The sequence below is a fragment of the Pholcus phalangioides genome, unplaced genomic scaffold (genome assembly GCF_987345545.1).
Source record: "Pholcus phalangioides strain wild (caught in Gottingen) unplaced genomic scaffold, Ppha-v1.0 ptg000024l_1, whole genome shotgun sequence".
NCBI classification, from domain to species: Eukaryota; Metazoa; Arthropoda; class Arachnida; order Araneae; family Pholcidae; genus Pholcus; species Pholcus phalangioides.
In genome coordinates this window covers 20,107,070-20,123,732 of record NW_028301616.1, presented here as the reverse complement: position 1 = coordinate 20,123,732, position 16,663 = coordinate 20,107,070, and the positions used below count along the sequence as shown (strand labels likewise).

Genomic DNA, 16,663 nt, shown 5'->3' with positions numbered 1-16,663 from the left:
GTGGATGAAAAAAAGGCGGGAAATGTGCCTTTGACTCGTCCCTCCTGCTTCACTCATCTCGCTAACGACTTTTGATGCATGGCTTTATTAAGCTAAATGAAAAGCTTACGAGAACAACGTGGAGAGTCGAAATCCAGGCCTCTATCTTCAGCTCGTCTTGGGAAGGGAATTTTATCCCCCACCTCCCACAACTCTTTAATACGGGAATTCGTCACACGGAATCACAATAACGACATCGTGGGAATGTAGCCACAACCGCACCCGAAATCATCATGCTGGACGAAAGGACTGACATGATTCCCAATGGTTATCCGGAAGGAATCGTCTATGCTGGTCACCACCATCCATCACCGGTGGGTCTCGATCGAACAGCTGAAGATATACCGAACCCTGCAAGTGTGTCTCTTCGATCTTTCGACTGCAAAGACATCTACGACGGCTCAGACAAACCTCCATCACGCGATCCGTTGTATCCGGCCCACGGTTGCCGGCCGATAACCGCCGAAGCCGACAAGTCGCCGACGGTCAAGACAAAAGAGTCAAGAAAGGCGAGTGGTTCATCGACGCCGATAGGGGTTGCTGGTGCCACGTCGATCAAGAAGAACCATTCGGCCCCTAGAAGGCAAGAGAAGCCTCCTTACTCTTACATAGCCCTGATCGTGATGGCCATACAAAGTTCCCCGAGCAAAAGACTGACCCTCAACGAGATCTATAAGTTCTTGCAGAATAGGTTCTCTTTCTTCAGAGGGTCCTACCAGGGATGGAAAAATTCAGTGAGGCACAATCTGTCCTTGAACGACTGCTTCATAAAACTTCCCAAGGGACTCGGCAGGCCTGGAAAGGGGCATTACTGGACCCTGGACCCGGGGAGCGAGTACATGTTCGAAGAAGGGTCGTTCAGAAGAAGGCCTCGTGGATTCAGGAGAAGATATCAAGCGCTCAAACCTTATTCGTCGTTGTATTCCCACGGTTTCGGCAGTAGCAACTGTTCCACTTCGTCACAGTCGTCGGGGTCGCAACATCCTAACGCTGTGCCGTGGGTGCACGTTCAAGATTCTACACCGACTACCATCGGGAACGCATCCCAATCGTATTATACAGCTGTTGTATCTGGTCACCAGTCCGCCTCCAATTACTGGACCTATCCGGGCACCCAACATGAAAATGAAGGTACCTCAACGTTTACGACTGCGAACAATTCCCCGAAGCCTATCCAGTCCGAATTCTCTATCCGAGGGAACACAGACTACGTCCGAACTTCGACGACGACGGACCAAACGGATCATTACCTAGCGATGGCACTAGGCTCGACCCTGACTCCTATTTCCACTGAACCGGACCAGCCTACATCAGTGACACCGAACGAGGTGCTCGATTCCTACGCCGTGAACTATCAGTCGCAGCAACACGCCGCGTCGATGCAGTATTATACAGTCCAGGACAGACCGTTGCTTGGCTTCAGCAGCAGTAGAGGCAGGTCTTGGACTAGACCTTGTCCAGCTCAGCAACAATGCGCGAACCACGAATGCTCAGTTTCTCACGCTATCAGCGAACTGCAACAACCGAAACGCGTGCATGTAGGTGCCGATCCTGACACGAGGCTAGAAAATGCTGGTGGTCCTGGAGCACCGGGTCTGCACCAACCACCGAGCAATCAGCTGGATGGCACGACTGAACAACAGCAGCACCCGACCTCTTGGCCAATGACCACCAGGTGGCATTGCTTCTGAACAGGTAAGTTCAAATCTGCGAACTATAAAACTTTTCACCATATAAGGAGGTCAATAAATGCAATCCATTTCAAACTTAAGCATAGAGCAGTGGTTTTTGACATTTTATAACTGGGTGTCGCACCCTTTTTAAACGTATATTCACACCCTTTTCAACTCTAGTTCGGACCACGCTTGGTAATTTTGCAGCCCTGTGAGCAAAATATTTTGCGAAATCCGTACAGTATCTATGCGTGGTTCCCAACTTCGAAACGCAAATGCGAGCCGATCTCTCCGTTAAAAAGTCTCGCCGTACGGAGCAACAAGCCTCTACAACGGTACAATTATTCAATCATTGCACTTCACTCATATTTAGAAAATTTGATGGCAGGTGGCAGCACTACATAAAAACATACTACCCGTTAGGTTCACAACACGTACACGCATATTCCAACATATACGAATTCGTTAGAAGTTTCGCAGAGGAAGCAGGTGCTTGTGTAGTTTAGTAGTAGTATCTATACGCATGGGTTGTTTGGCAGGGCCCCCAGTGTAAATCTATGAATGGGTCTGTCTCCTCTGCAAGTCCTGGCTGGGGAACTAGAACAGACCCTTACCCTGGAGCCCTACAAATTTTCTGTTGAAAAACTCCGTCATTTTAGAACTTTCTTGAAGTTGATGGGCATGTAGACCATTCCACTTCCTTCGAGTGGTCCGTATATAATTATCATGGGACATTTTATCCTAATATTGGCTTTCTCGAAACCTGGAAGTTTATGAACGATCGGTCATATAACCCAGTTATATATATGATCGGATAGTTTTAGGGCAGCATAATGAGACATGCAAAAAGTTTTGTATCACATCCAGATACTTTTTACACATCATTAAATAATTTTAGGGTAGATTGTGAGAGACGGGTGCATCGATGAACGAACTCATCATTACCATTATTCAGGAATTTTTTATACATGATCGGATAACTTTAGGGCAGGATAATGAGACACATGCATCGGGAGGCAACAAGTCATCATCCAGATGTTTTTCCTGGATGATTCAATAGTTTTATGATTGGATGTTTGAGAGACAGAAGAACGAATTTACCGTATGATCGGACACTTTTGCGACAGACGAAAGGACACACGTGCACCGATGAACGAACTCATTGTTACAACATTCAGGCACTTTTCATGCATGATCGGATAATTTTGTAGCAGGGAAATGAGACAGATACATCGATGAACGAACTCATCATTATCTTCATTGAGACACTTTTCCTATGATAACATAATTTTATGGCAGGAAAATGAGACCGGTACATCGATGAACGCACTCATTGTTACAACATTCAGGCACTTTTCATACATGAGCGGATAATTTTGTAGCAAGGAAATGAGACAAGTGTATCTATGAACGAACTCATTGTTACAACATTCAGGCACTTTTCGTACATGATCGGATAATTTTGTAGCAGGGAAATGAGACAGGTGCATCGATGACCGAACTCATCATTATCATCATTGAGACACTTCCCATGATAAGATAATTTTATGGCAGGAAAATGAGACCGGTACATCGATGAACGAACTCATTGTTACAACATTCAGGCACTTTTCATGCATGATCGGATAATTTTGTAGCAGGGAAATGAGACAGATACATCGATGAACGAACTCATCATTATCCTCATTGAGACACTTTTCCTATGATTAGATAATTTTATGGCAGGAAAATGAGACCGGTACATCGATGAACGAACTCATTGTTACAACATTCAGGCACTTTTCATGCATGATCGGATAATTTTCTAGCAGGGAAATGAGACAGGTGTATCGATGACCGAACTCATCATTATCATCATTGGTACACTTCCCATGATAAGATAATTTTATGGCAAGAAAATGAGACCGGTACATCGATGGACGAAGTCATTGTTACTACATTCAGGCACTTTTCATACATGAGCGGATAATTTTCTAGCAGGGAAATGAGACAGGTGCATCGATGAGCGAACTCATCATTATCATCATTGAGATACTTCCCATGATAAGATAATTTTATGGTAGGAAAATGAGACCGGTGCATCGATTAACGAACTCATTTTTACAACATTCAGGCACTTTTCATACATGATCGGATAATTTTGTAGCAGGGAAATGACACAGGTACATCGATATACAGTACCAAGTCATTATCTAGATATTTTTTCGTAGATGATTAGATAATTTCATGGTTGGATGTGGGGACAGGTTTGTGATGAACAACTTTATCGTATGATCGGAAACTCATCATGATTAACGCACCTCTTATAAATGGTGGGATTATTTTATGGTGGTATAAAGAGATGGTGCATGGATGTACTTGCTGATGCATCCCTCGTCAAGAAACACTAGTACAAAAAGAATTATGCTTACTTGGAAGAATGGTAAAACACTGGTTCCGTCATCATCAGGTAGTTCCAAGAAATTGTCGAATCCGAATTCTATAGACATCATGTTCGAAAGGCTAGAGACACTTGTGTGCTTGCTCTCTCTCTCTCTGCACAGCAGTTCCGAAGAGTGTCTAAGTAGTAGATGAAGACAAACATGGGGCTATAACCGATGGAAGATAAATAAATAATAATAATAAAACGCCAGTTGGGTTACGCATAAACAAACACACACACAACCAACAGCCAAATAAATATCACTTGTGTAAACCACCCTCAACGGACTTTTATTTATTTATCTTTGCTTCCTTCCATTACTCCCACACTGCATGATTACAGTATAAACACAGAAGAATAAGAACCTGAGAAAACACATAAACAGTTGACGAGTTGAGTCCAAGCAATGCGTCATCATGTCAGTCCTTGAGCGGATGCATATAATGTAAGCAAATTAGTACGGTATTTATTTATTTGTGAGGAAAAATATTCGCATGTAGGTGTATGGTTTAAATTATTTCAAGAAGCATGTATAATTTAAGGGATTTCTAACATTTTTCCTGGTATGGCTTCGCCAAACTCCAAAAATTTTCAAGCGCCAAACAAATTTGTAGTCATAAAATGCGTTCATCATTATCTAGTTTTAAACTTTTTGGGGGGGTTTTTTTGTGCTTTCCCTGAGGAACACGCCTCTCTCTCTGTTCAATATAACTTCTGGGATACACTTCGGTTCTTTAAAGGACAGGATTGCACTATAAAAACTATATTTAAGTGGGACAAAGAGACAAGTGCATCGATGTGATGTACCAGTTCATCGTTGAAACACTTCTCAAATATACATTGAAAAATTTTAGGGTAGGATGTGAGAGACAAGTGCATTGATGAACAAATTTATCAGATGATCGGACGCTTTCAAGGCGGTAGGAAAGGAAAAGGTACATCGATGCATTACATTTGTCATATAAACGGAAGCTTTTGAGACGGGAGAAACGGACAGGTGTATCGATGAACTAACTCATCATCGTTCAGGCGCTCTTATACATGATCGTATAATTTTTTTGGGGGGGGGAGGGGACAGGAAGACATACGCATCGATGAGTAAACTTATATGATCGGACGCTTTTGAGGCGAGAGAAAGGGACAAGTGCATCTATAAAACATCTCACCATCATCATTCAGGAACTTCTGATATATAATCGATATTTTAGGGTAGGAAAAAAAGACAAGTGCATTTCATGTACCAACTCATCCCCCAAACACTTCTCACAGATGTTTGGATAATTTTAGGGTAGGATTCTAGAGGCAAAGGCGCATCGATGAACGAATTTATTACATGATCAGACCCTTATAGAGAAAAGAACAAGGTGCATCGATAAACAAACTCATCATCATCCAGGCTTTCTTATTATGATCGGATTATTTTAGGGTCATTATTGTTATACGATTAGTATTAGTGCGACATGAAGACAGTTTAATCGATTGGCCCGGTCATCATTCAGGTATTTCTTACAAATGATTGGAATGATTAAGGGTAGGATTTGAGAGACTGGTGCATCGATGAACGAATTCATCGTATGATCAGACGCTTTAGAGGTGAGAGAAAATGAAAGCAGCACCGAGAGATGAAAGAACTCATCATAATCCAGACGATTCTTATATACAAATAATATCCGGATTACTTTTAGGAGGGTTAGAAGATAGTTACATCGAAAGAGAGATGAACAACTTCTACATTCAAACACTCCTCACCACTTCTTATACGCAATCGTGTTTCCTTCAGGGCCAGGATAAAGAACTAGCTACATCGATGACCTCATCATCGAAGCATTTCTTATTACGAATATTTTTAATTGACTAAATACTTTAATAACTTTTAAATTTAATTAAAAAATTTTAATTTTTTTCTTTTTAAATTTCTAAAATTATTTAAAAAACATAAATATTTAAAATTATTTTAAATATTTTTTTCTTTTCAATCTTTTCATTTTTTTTAACTTTTTCAGAAGTAACTAAACGATGGGATTTCACTCTAAAAGTTTTATGAAAGTTATTTTATAAAACTTGAAAAAAGCAACAAATAAATTTATTGGTTACATTCGAGCAAATGCAACCGATCAGTTTATTGGTTGCATTTGTAGAAGAATTATTGTAAATTTTCATAGACATTTTGAAAGTCTCCACCCCTCCACCTTTTCCTACTTGCAAAAGTCTTTGATACCTCCTGAATTTTTTTTTTTTGGGGACATCATTGGATGTTTTTGGAATTTTTCTTTCATATTTTCCAAAAAGACAGTTCTTAGATTTTTCTTTTCCAAATCTTTTGAAAATATTTTAAGATATTTTTTCTCCCATCGACTACTCGTGAGGATCAGAATGAAGGCATCTTTATACCCATATTCCATGGGGCTCTAGATTAAACCACCAAAGAATGGCTCTTGGCTACCTATGAGCACTCTGAATCAGGGGTGAAGGAGAAAAATAATTACAAAAATTGCGAAAAAAATCATTTTTATGCACGAATTTCAAACTAAAGATGCGGGTGTTTCGCTCGCATCTTTAGTGCTCGTGTGTAAGCGCATGCGGATCCGGACCCGCGTCCTCATCCGCATCCGCTCCGTGTGAAAGGGGCCGTTCAAGTATTACGTAAGCAAATTTTTAGTCATTTTTTACCCCCCCCCCGTCAGCAAAAATCAGCAAAACGATGACCCCCCCCCCTCCCCTCTTGTCAACAAAATTTCGTCATCAGCTCTGCCCCTCAGAGTCCAACTCATATTTTCATAAAGGGTGGTTGATGACGTAAGCAATATCCAAACCCCCCCCCCCCTGTCATCAAAAGTCAGCAAATCGGAAACCCCCCGCCCCCATCGATGATGACGTAATACTTGAACGGCCCCTTACACATGATCCAATAATTTCATTAATAATTTTAGATGTGAGAGACGAAAATGCACCGATAAACGAATTCATCAAGTTCACAGATCATTTTAGGGCCGTATAAAATAAACAGGTACATCGATGGACGAACTCATCATGCAGACCGTTCGGTAAAAGGCTGGAAAAAAGAAAAACCCTCTCACATTCTTGTATCTGAGAAATAAACAGCAACAAACTCAAAATAACCATCTGATGATTTACGAGTTGTTTTCACACGCGAAGTCCATCCCGTGATCCCGGGAGGTTAAAGTAGCAATGATGGCTTCCTTTTTTCTGACACTTTTCTACTTCTTTCCTCGAGAGGGTGTTCGTTATATTTTATTATTATTTATTGTCAGAAGCACGTACGTATGTACACATTTTGTTTTTCCTTCTTTACGGAGTTTTCCACGAGTTATTAGTTTCCGTGAAAGTGCTTGTTGAAATGAATCCAATCCCGGAGATCGCAAAAAAAATGAAACTGAATTCTCTTATTTTTTGTAATATTTTGGTTCTGTCACTTCAGAGGAGTAACATTGATTCGCTTTCTTGGGTGATACGCGTGTCACCAAGAAAATTTCGGTTTCCTTTTTGCTTTCTTACTTCGAAGTTGTTGAGAAATTGTTATTATTATTTTTTTTCTTATGTGTCCATATTTCCATCTCGTCAACGTTTTTTACTTTGAAGAGGTTCGGACTTATTTTCGGTCTTGTTTTATTTTTCTTCTGCAACCATTTTCCCGTCGCTTTTGCGAAATCCACCAAAAGAATGTCAAGACAAAATGAAATGTTTTTTGGTGACATGGTGTGTGTGAGAGAGAATGACGAGCTGTAACTTGCTACTGTCACTTAATTGAAGGAGAAGAAACGACTTTTTTTTTTTTTTATATTCATGCGTTGAGTTTTGGTTTTTGGTTTGTGTCGTGTGTATATGGATTAAATATGCTTGCTATGCAGTGACTGTTTTTAAACATCAGCCTGTTGAAATGTCTTGTACTTCCGCCTAGAAACAAATCTTCGAATTTACTATCGAGTTAAGACACCTCGTGGTGATGCCAACCGCTGGTGATGGAGAGAGTCGAATAAAAAATGAACTCATATCGAAGACGGTCTTTTGCCCAGAGAAACTTCTCTCCCAATAACTATATTCTCCGCAACAATACTTTCAGCTTAAATTTTAGCAACGATTTTTTTCAGCGTAGTTCTTGGCAACATTGGTTTTTCAACAGTGTTCGTAAAACAATAATTCTTGACAATGCAGCGATTTTCAACAATATTCTTGACACTGGAATAATTTCTAACAATATTTCTACCAATGCAATAATTTCCAACAATATTCCTAAAAATGCAATAATTTCCAACAATATTCCTACCAATGCAATAATTTCCAACAATATTCCTAACAATGCAATGATTTCCAAAAATATTCCTCTGACAATGCAATGATTTAAAAAAATTATTCCTGACAGTGCAACGGTTTTCAGCAATATTCTTGATAATGCAATGATTTTAAACAATGTACAATGGCGGTATTTCTTACTAAAATGTTTTTCAAACAACTGTTCTGACAACTTATTTTTTTTTTACTAGAACATTTTGAGCGGCGATGTTTTTCATATTATCCTTGTTTTTTTCACCAATAATCCTGATAACAGAACGACTTCTCACCAATAATCCTTACTGCAGAACGATATTTCAACATAAACTTGACAACACAGTGATTTTCCAACAGCACTCCTTACAAAAAAAAGATTTGTCAACAATAATCCTGACAAACGACTTTACGACAATAATCCAGACAAATGATTTTACGACAATAATCCTCACAACAGAATAATTTTTCATAATAATCCTCACGACAGAATAATTTTTCACAATAATCCTCACAATAGAGAAATTTTTCACAATAATCCTCACAATAGAGAAATTTTTCAACATCTATCCTGGCAACAGAGCAAATTTGCCAACAATAACCCTAACAATAAAATAGTTTTCTTACAACAACCCTGACCACAGAATGCTTTCTCAACAATAATCCTGACAATAAAAATTCAACAGTATTTCTGAAAATGCAGTTTTGTCGATATTCTTGACAATGCAATATCAACTATATTCTCAACAATACAATTTAAACGATATGCTTGACAATGTAATTTTAACAGTATTCTGAACAATAACTTCAAATATATTCGGAAAAATGCAACTTCAACAATGTTCTTTGCAGCTATAGTTTTTGATAGTAATTTTGGCAAAAACTACTTTTTTAACAATATTTTCGGTGAAAGTGCTTTAAAAATGGTTTTCCTGCAATAGCTCTAACAACAAAAGTTTTCAGCAGCGTTTTCAACAAGTATATTTTTTACCTTTACTATAGACAACAGAAGTATTTTTCACAATATTCCTCTCAATGTAATGATTTTTCAATAATTATTGCTGGCACACACACACACACACACACACAGCGGTTGTTTTCTAACATTTTCAGCAACGTTCAACTTTCTCAATATCGTCCACAACAATGGTTACTTTAAAATTTTATTCCTGGCAGTAAAACGTTTTTTCAACAGTATTCCTGACAATACAATGACTTTCATTCAATATTCTCAATATTTTTGACATCAATAGTTCTTAACCAGTATTGTCAAAATCGGTTTTTTTCACACGGCAGATCCGACGAAAATATATTTAACAACATTTTCAGCAACAATTATTATTTTTACCAGCATTTTGAGCTGTGGTAGTTTTTCATTTTACTCGTTTTCAAATGTTTTAATAATAATCCTGATAATGCAACTGTCAACAATATTCTAGTGGTCTATAAATTTTTTTCAATAGTATTTTTAGCAAAAATGCTTTTAACAATATTCTTTGGCAAAAAAGTTAATTCTCTGGCGTCAATAGCTTTTAGAAGCATTTCAACAAAGATAACTTTCAGTTGTATCTTCAGCAACAAGGTTTTTTTGTCCCCAACAATGCAATGATTTTTCAATAACATTGCTGGCAGCGATTGTTTTCTAACATTTTCAGTAACGTTAGATTTTCCGCAGAGTATCCTTCACAAAAAAATTTTTTAAATATTCCCGACAGCGCAACGGTTTTCAACAATATTCTTGACAATGCAACGATTTAAAAAAAAAATTATTCATGACAGTGCAACGGTTTTTAGCAATATTCTTGACAATGCAACGATTTTCACCAATATTTCCGACAACTCAGCGGTTTCCAACAATATTCTTGACATTCCAATTATTTCCAACAATATTGCTAACAATGCAATAATTTCCAACAATATTCCTCTGACAATGCAATGATTTTTAATGATATTCCCTACAATGTAATGGTTTTCAACAATTATTTGTTTCGAAAACTCTTGAAATTATTTCTTCCAAAAGTTTTTGAAATAATTTCTTTCAATAATTCTAAAAAATCGTATATTTCAAAAACTCTACGGAGAGAAGATATATTTCTCTCCAAAAATAATTTCCTTTATTATAGTATTTGACGGAATTTTTCTGTAAATTCTTCAATTATTAAATAATTATAGAAATACGCATGCCGAAAGGGCTCGGTTTCTGAGGCCCCTGCCAAAATCAAGGGCCCTCAAAACCCGTTTTTTTTTTTTGGCCTGGTTTGAAATATCTGAAGTTAACACACGAAATCAATGAAAAACATGCCACAAATTCAATACCGCATATAATTTCAAATTGATATTGAACTAACATTGTAATTTAATTATAATTTATCTTTTAATTATATTTATTTATTATATTCCTCCAGCCTTAGAACAAGTTACAAGGAAGTACGGGGGGATTCCAAAACAAGAACGGATTTTGCCTTCTGCGAGTTAAACTTCCTGGGAAATCGCTGAAGAAAGTCTCATTCATATTCAACGAGATGTTTATCTTCACACGTGGAATATTCTAGAAACTCGGAAAAGATGCTATCGAGAGAATTCTCTTCTACCTCAAGTATCTTAAAACAAATGTGCAATAAAAAATAATTTTTCCCACTGAAATTTGCGTGTGGTTTTTTTACATTTATTTCAAAAGACTGATGTTTCATTTCTGATAAAAAATGGCTCAAAGGAAGGCGACTCTTTCTTTGGAGGTTTTTATTGCGTTTCCTAATAAGAGGGGGGTCATTCAAGTATTACGTCAGCATCGATGGGGGGGGAAGGTTCTGATTTGCTGACTTTTGATGACGAGGGGGCTTTGGATGATGCTTACGTCATCAACCACCCCTTCATGAAGATATGAAATATTCTTAATGACATCTTATACTCGGTGCGCCAAAAAACGAGAAAAACCCTTTCGCTAGTGTTTGTGGGCACCTGAACTAACATTCTCCCTAAGGGGCCATTCGTTCAAGTATTACGTAAGCAAATTTTTAGCCATTTTTGACCCCCCCCCCCCCCGTCAGCAAAATTTCGTCATCAGCTCTGCCCCTCCGAATCCCAACTCAAATTTTCATAAAGGGTGGTTGATGACGTAAGCATTATCCAAACCCCCCTCCCCCCTTGTCATCAAAAGTCAGCAAATCGGGAACCCCCTTCCCTCCATCGATGATGACGTAATACTTGAACGGTCCCTAATGATAAGTCCCCTTCAGATCCACTCTAGTGATCTTTAAATGTTTCGCGGATCGTTGGTCCGCGGGCCAAGGGTTTACCATATATGTCTTAAAGGGTGGGTCACAATGAATTTCTTTAAAAAAATTTTTTGGGTTTTTAGCCTTCAAATAACATTGAAATTAACAGAAATTGATTATAATAACATATAAAGGTATTTTCTTTCGAAATTCTAATTTTCTTAAAAAATACTTCTTACATTAAAAAAATAAATTTTCGTCTGTGGGGGGGGGGGGGTGACGAGCCACCCTCCCACGTACGTCTCTGGTTCCACCAATATGCGTTAGGAGGTAGGGGGCAGTGCTGACGAAATTTTGCTGGGAGGGGAGGGAGTCATAGTTTTTTGCTGACGGGGGGGGGGGATAAAAAAAATGGCTAAAAATTTGCTGATGTAATACTTGAACGGCCCCTAATCACAAGATCCTGGAAAACAATGAAGAAATGCGATCCTATACATATTAGGCCAGCGGTCTTTAATGCATGTGACTTCGGAGCTTCTTACCGCGGTCCTCCAAAGTGTTCCGTCTGGACCGCGAAAGTGTTCCGGCAGAGAAAAGTATCATTACACATTCCAAAAACGTTTCACCACACGCATGTAATGTTTCTTCTAGTATCGAGCACATCATGCGTTCAGAGAAAGTGGTTTTTTTTTCTCCTTTCTTTCAAACGGAGCACAACTCCGGTCTATCACCATGGGAAATTTTCAACCGAGTGAGTTGTGTCGGAAGTGTAAGCGTGTGTATCTAAGTCTAATAAGAGCCGTATTCACCGACATGGTTTAAACCATAGTTTCCCAACCTTTTTTGTCCCATCGCCCCCTTGTTCAGAAATGTTTTTCTCCCCATCGCCCCCCAGGTCAATCTAACCCATAGGATCCTATGTTATACCTTCATCTTCTACCGCCCCCTGGAACATTCCACCGCCCCCAAGGGGGCGTTTGAGCCCACGTTGGGAATCAGTGGTTTAAACTGCAGTCACAATTTTTGGATAAGAGATCAACATAGAGATTGGTTAAAAACCTGAATTTAACCAATCCGTGTCGATCTCTCATCAAAAAATTGTGACTATAGTTTAAACCAGCGATTCTCTCCTAACGTGGGCGTTAACGCCCCCTTGGGGACGATGGAATGTCCCAGGGGGCGGTAGAAGCTACGGGTATAACATAGCTATGGGTTAGATTGCGTTGGGGGGCCGATGAGAGAAAAACCATGTCGGTAAATACAGCCCTCAATGCGTATATAGTGTTGCGTCCGATTTTTCAGCGCTGCTATTATCTATTTCAGAAGTGAAGTGAGTGTAATTATTGAACATTTGTACCGTTATAGGCCTGACCTGTTGCTCCCTGTGACATTCACAACTCGAAGTTGGGAACCACAGAAAACCACCTACAGAAGACTACCACTGCGGTGACGGTGGGGTTCGAACCCGGGTCTGTCACTATGACCACTGGACCACCACAGAGCCATGTTGAAAGAGATATCGGCTGATTTAATTGATGTCTTCTGTTGTGGGGGTCAGACGCTCGTTGTAACGGCATTTTTTTTTTATATAAAGGGTGACCGTGGCTGTCGCATCTCACACCAGCAGCGTAATCTATTTATAATTGCGCACATAACGTTAGAAGAGTTTCCACCTCCCGACACAAGCGTAATTTTCTCTCTTCACGTGTTCGGAATTATTTTGGTGATTTGAGAGAGAGAGAGAACGTGTGAAACACCCCGCACACACACACGCGGAAGAGGAGCCGCGTCAGAACATAAGAGCTTCTTTGAGAGAGGAAAGGAAAAATTCCATTCTTACTGCGTACATCAAAACGCCGTTTAAGTGCCGACAGCTGACGAAAAGATTCCTCACTGGAGGAAGTGACGTATTGATTCACTCACGCATAGTGTGAATTCTTCGCATTTTGAACGGCGTATTAAAAGTGAATAGCCGTCCGGCCCATAGGCGGAGATAGACTTGGAAGTCTGGGGAGAACGGTCATTATTGCTCGGGGGGGGGGGGGGGAGGCACGATGATGATGATGATGTTAATACATATATACATTAGATCAGTCGACTCAACCTTTGACGCTGCTCCCCCACGCCCCCCCCCCGTATCTCCGCCCATGGTCCTGCCCAACGAGAGTTTCTCTGTTAGAAGTTTCCCCACCCCCCTTCATGAAACGATAGACATTGTTTCTAGCACAATTCGTTCATTCAGTCAGAATCATGGGTGGAAACTGGGAAGGTTGAGGGGGTGGCCGCCCCTCGCCATTACCCCAAAAAAATTTGTATTCCCTCAGAGGAGGGAGATCGAAAATCCATTTCTCCCTCACCCTCCGTTCACTATACAACCGCCCCCTCGTTTGAAGAGCCTGTATCCGTTTGTGGTCAGAATTATACGTACAGCACCACCACTTATTTTGTATCCTGGAGGTGATGCCATCTACCTTCCATCTTGGAAGTTCAAAGTAGTAGGTGCCTGAATTTTCGTGTTTTTATAAGTATTGTGTTTTGAAAATCTGCCTGATCTCTCTGCTGAGAGACTTTGTTTTTTTTTTTAAATGGGAGAAATACTGAAATTGCAGAGACTACAGCAATCTCTCAGCGAACAATGGAGGACGTTTTATGTAGTAGTAATTGGTGCAATGCGATAGCAACGCAATCTACTGGACAGCAAAAGAACTAAAACAGCCTGCCATACACCTAATCGAGAGCTGTCGCCACGAGTGCAATATTTTCTCAAATCCAACTTCAATATATTCTTCTAACCCAAATCAACTAACAATATTACTGCTGCAGTCTACCAACGTCGCGGCTGTGCTTTTGTTTGCGCGTTAATTTAATTAATACTTTTCTTTTGAAGTGATTTTTCTTTTTTCAAAGTAGCATTAGTTTTATATATATAATTCTACAACTGGGCCGTGGATCCTAGTAGAAAGGCCGGGGGTCCAGGCACCCCCAATTGGGAACCACTGGTATAAGCATTTCAAATTTTATATTGTCTTTATGTGAGTTATAATCTGAGAAGACAGCATTTTACCGTTCATCCATAAAAAAATAAATAAATTTCTTTTTAGCGAACTCCAATCTCATCACAGGGTGTAATCATCGCTCGTAAGGGGGTGGGTCAGGAAAACCTTTTTTTCCGAACACACTGTATGCGGACTTCCTAATCTTCTATTGTGGACAGTTCTACTGGCGCAAAGCGTTCGCCATTTTCCCCGAACATTTGCTTTTTTTTTGTTCAAATCTCTAGTTATTTGCTATTCTCCTTGGAGGCATTCTGTTCATTATTTGCGTATCTTTTCTTTGACTTGTGTACGTCAGCGCCACCTATCGGCTGTTTTTGCGTTGTTTTTTGTGTTTTTTTGTCCTGTCTTAAAAAAATTCCTGTGACCTACCGATGCTAACCCTGGGGTCTAGGTCAATTCGTCGAGCTCAACTTGTCGCGGGACAATTCGTCGCAGTCAATTTGTCGCAGCGTCAATTCGTCGTGCTACAAACTCGTCGCGGTACAAATTTGTCGCAGGCTCATTTCGTCGCGGTACAAATTTGTCGCAGGCTCATTTCGTCGCGGTACAAATTTGTCGCAGGCTCATTTCATCGCAGTACAAATTTGTCGCAAGCTCATTTCATCGCGACAAATTTGAGTTGGTTTAAAATTCATATGTTTGTTGTGATCTTATAAATAGGGTAGGTGCTTTAGGCGTAAAAAATGGAACTAATTTTTTTTCTCATTTATTGGAAATGTTCCCCCTGCCCATCTGTTTTAATTTTTAACAAATGAAGGAAAGTATTCATTGAAGTCATTAAATTTTTAAAATTTAATTTTTACCATATAAGTCGCATCTCTGTCGGGATTTCCATTTCTCGCAGTGAGGGATGTTGAACAGCTCACCCAAATAAAAAATTGAGATCAAATAAATTTTTAAATTTTAATTTCCACCGTATAAGCCGCATTTCCCACTTTTTTTCGGGATTTGAGTCCCTGAGTACGGGTTTGAGTCCCTTATAAACGGAATGAATGGCGATTTTCAGCCCCCCCCCAGCTCCTCAATGTTTCCTTCATGTCGGCACCTTTGACTGGCCAAGCATGCCGGAAGTGTTTGGAACTTGTGGGTTCTTGTCTTGATCTTGAAGTAGGAAATTTTGATTTCTGAATCATTTCTCTGGGTGCTCATACCTATTCCATAAAGTACCCTGGGCACCAACAGCATGTCTGTCTCTGACACCACTGCAAATGTCAATCGATTTTTGATTTTTTTTCAACTCTAAAGTAACAACTCTCGAATAAAAAGAATGAAATCAGACTTTTAATTAGATCATTATTCTTCATGTACATGACACTCGAAATTAAAATTACAATATCAATTACATTTAAAAATTTAACTGCATATAAAAGTTTAATTATATTTGAAAATTCGGTTATAAAAATTTGAAATGTTAAATAATTGATTTTTGCTGTGATAAAATTTCAATATCATGTGGAAAAATTTCGGTTTGTATGATATTCCCCAAATTACAGTGAGCCTATCTTTAACGGTAAATTTCTATCTACCCCATTACAGTATCTCCATAAGAACCTGAAATATTTAATTAATTAATAATTCAATTAAATTAATATTTAATTTTCACCGTATAAGCCGCACTTCCCACTTTTGTTGGGATTTCTCACAGCGTAGGGAGTTGGGCGCAGATCAAGGATGGAAATGTACAGTGCTTATGAATGACGATTCGATGAAGTTTTCATAATGACCACAGGATGAGCACCGACAAAGGCAATATAATCACCAATAAGAAAGATGACTATGGGTCAGTCGCATAGATACAATATAACCATTAATCTTATGTTTATAATCAGTCGCATATCTTTGGCTGGCTTGTTTGAATATTTTCACATAGTTTTCATTAGCGTCTAAGCTTTTGATACAAGGCTGGTGTGCTTGGTCTACGGCTCCAGTCAACGATTAGTAAAAATTTCTTCTTACAATACAAGTGAATTAACA

The 16,663-nt window shown here is 39.2% G+C and overlaps 2 protein-coding genes across 7 annotated transcripts in view; one reads left to right on the top strand and one right to left on the bottom strand.

Annotated features, from left to right (window-relative positions):
* LOC149068947 (glutamate receptor 2-like) overlaps positions 1-16,663 on the bottom strand; it is a 159,046-nt gene that overhangs the window by 107,135 nt on the left and 35,248 nt on the right. For 5 of the 6 annotated variants that reach the window (XM_089250309.1, XM_089250311.1, XM_089250310.1 and 2 more), the window contains one exon: positions 4,124-4,300. In XM_089250309.1, coding sequence (XP_089106435.1) covers positions 4,124-4,300 — 177 coding nt within the window. The remainder of the gene's footprint in view (positions 1-4,123; positions 4,301-16,663) is intronic. The other variant, XM_089250313.1, reaches the window with a different exon arrangement.
* LOC149068949 (uncharacterized) lies at positions 89-11,053 on the top strand. The gene is made up of 2 exons (XM_089250316.1): positions 89-1,734; positions 10,824-11,053. The coding sequence occupies exon 1, from the start codon at positions 273-275 to the stop codon at positions 1,728-1,730; it is 1,458 nt and encodes a 485-aa protein (XP_089106442.1). The 5' UTR covers positions 89-272; the 3' UTR covers positions 1,731-1,734; positions 10,824-11,053.

What these genes read in the sequence shown, in the direction of transcription:
- LOC149068949 (XM_089250316.1), top strand. Translation starts at nt 273, where the DNA reads ATGCTGGACGAAAGGACTGACATGATTCCCAATGGTTATCCGGAAGGA.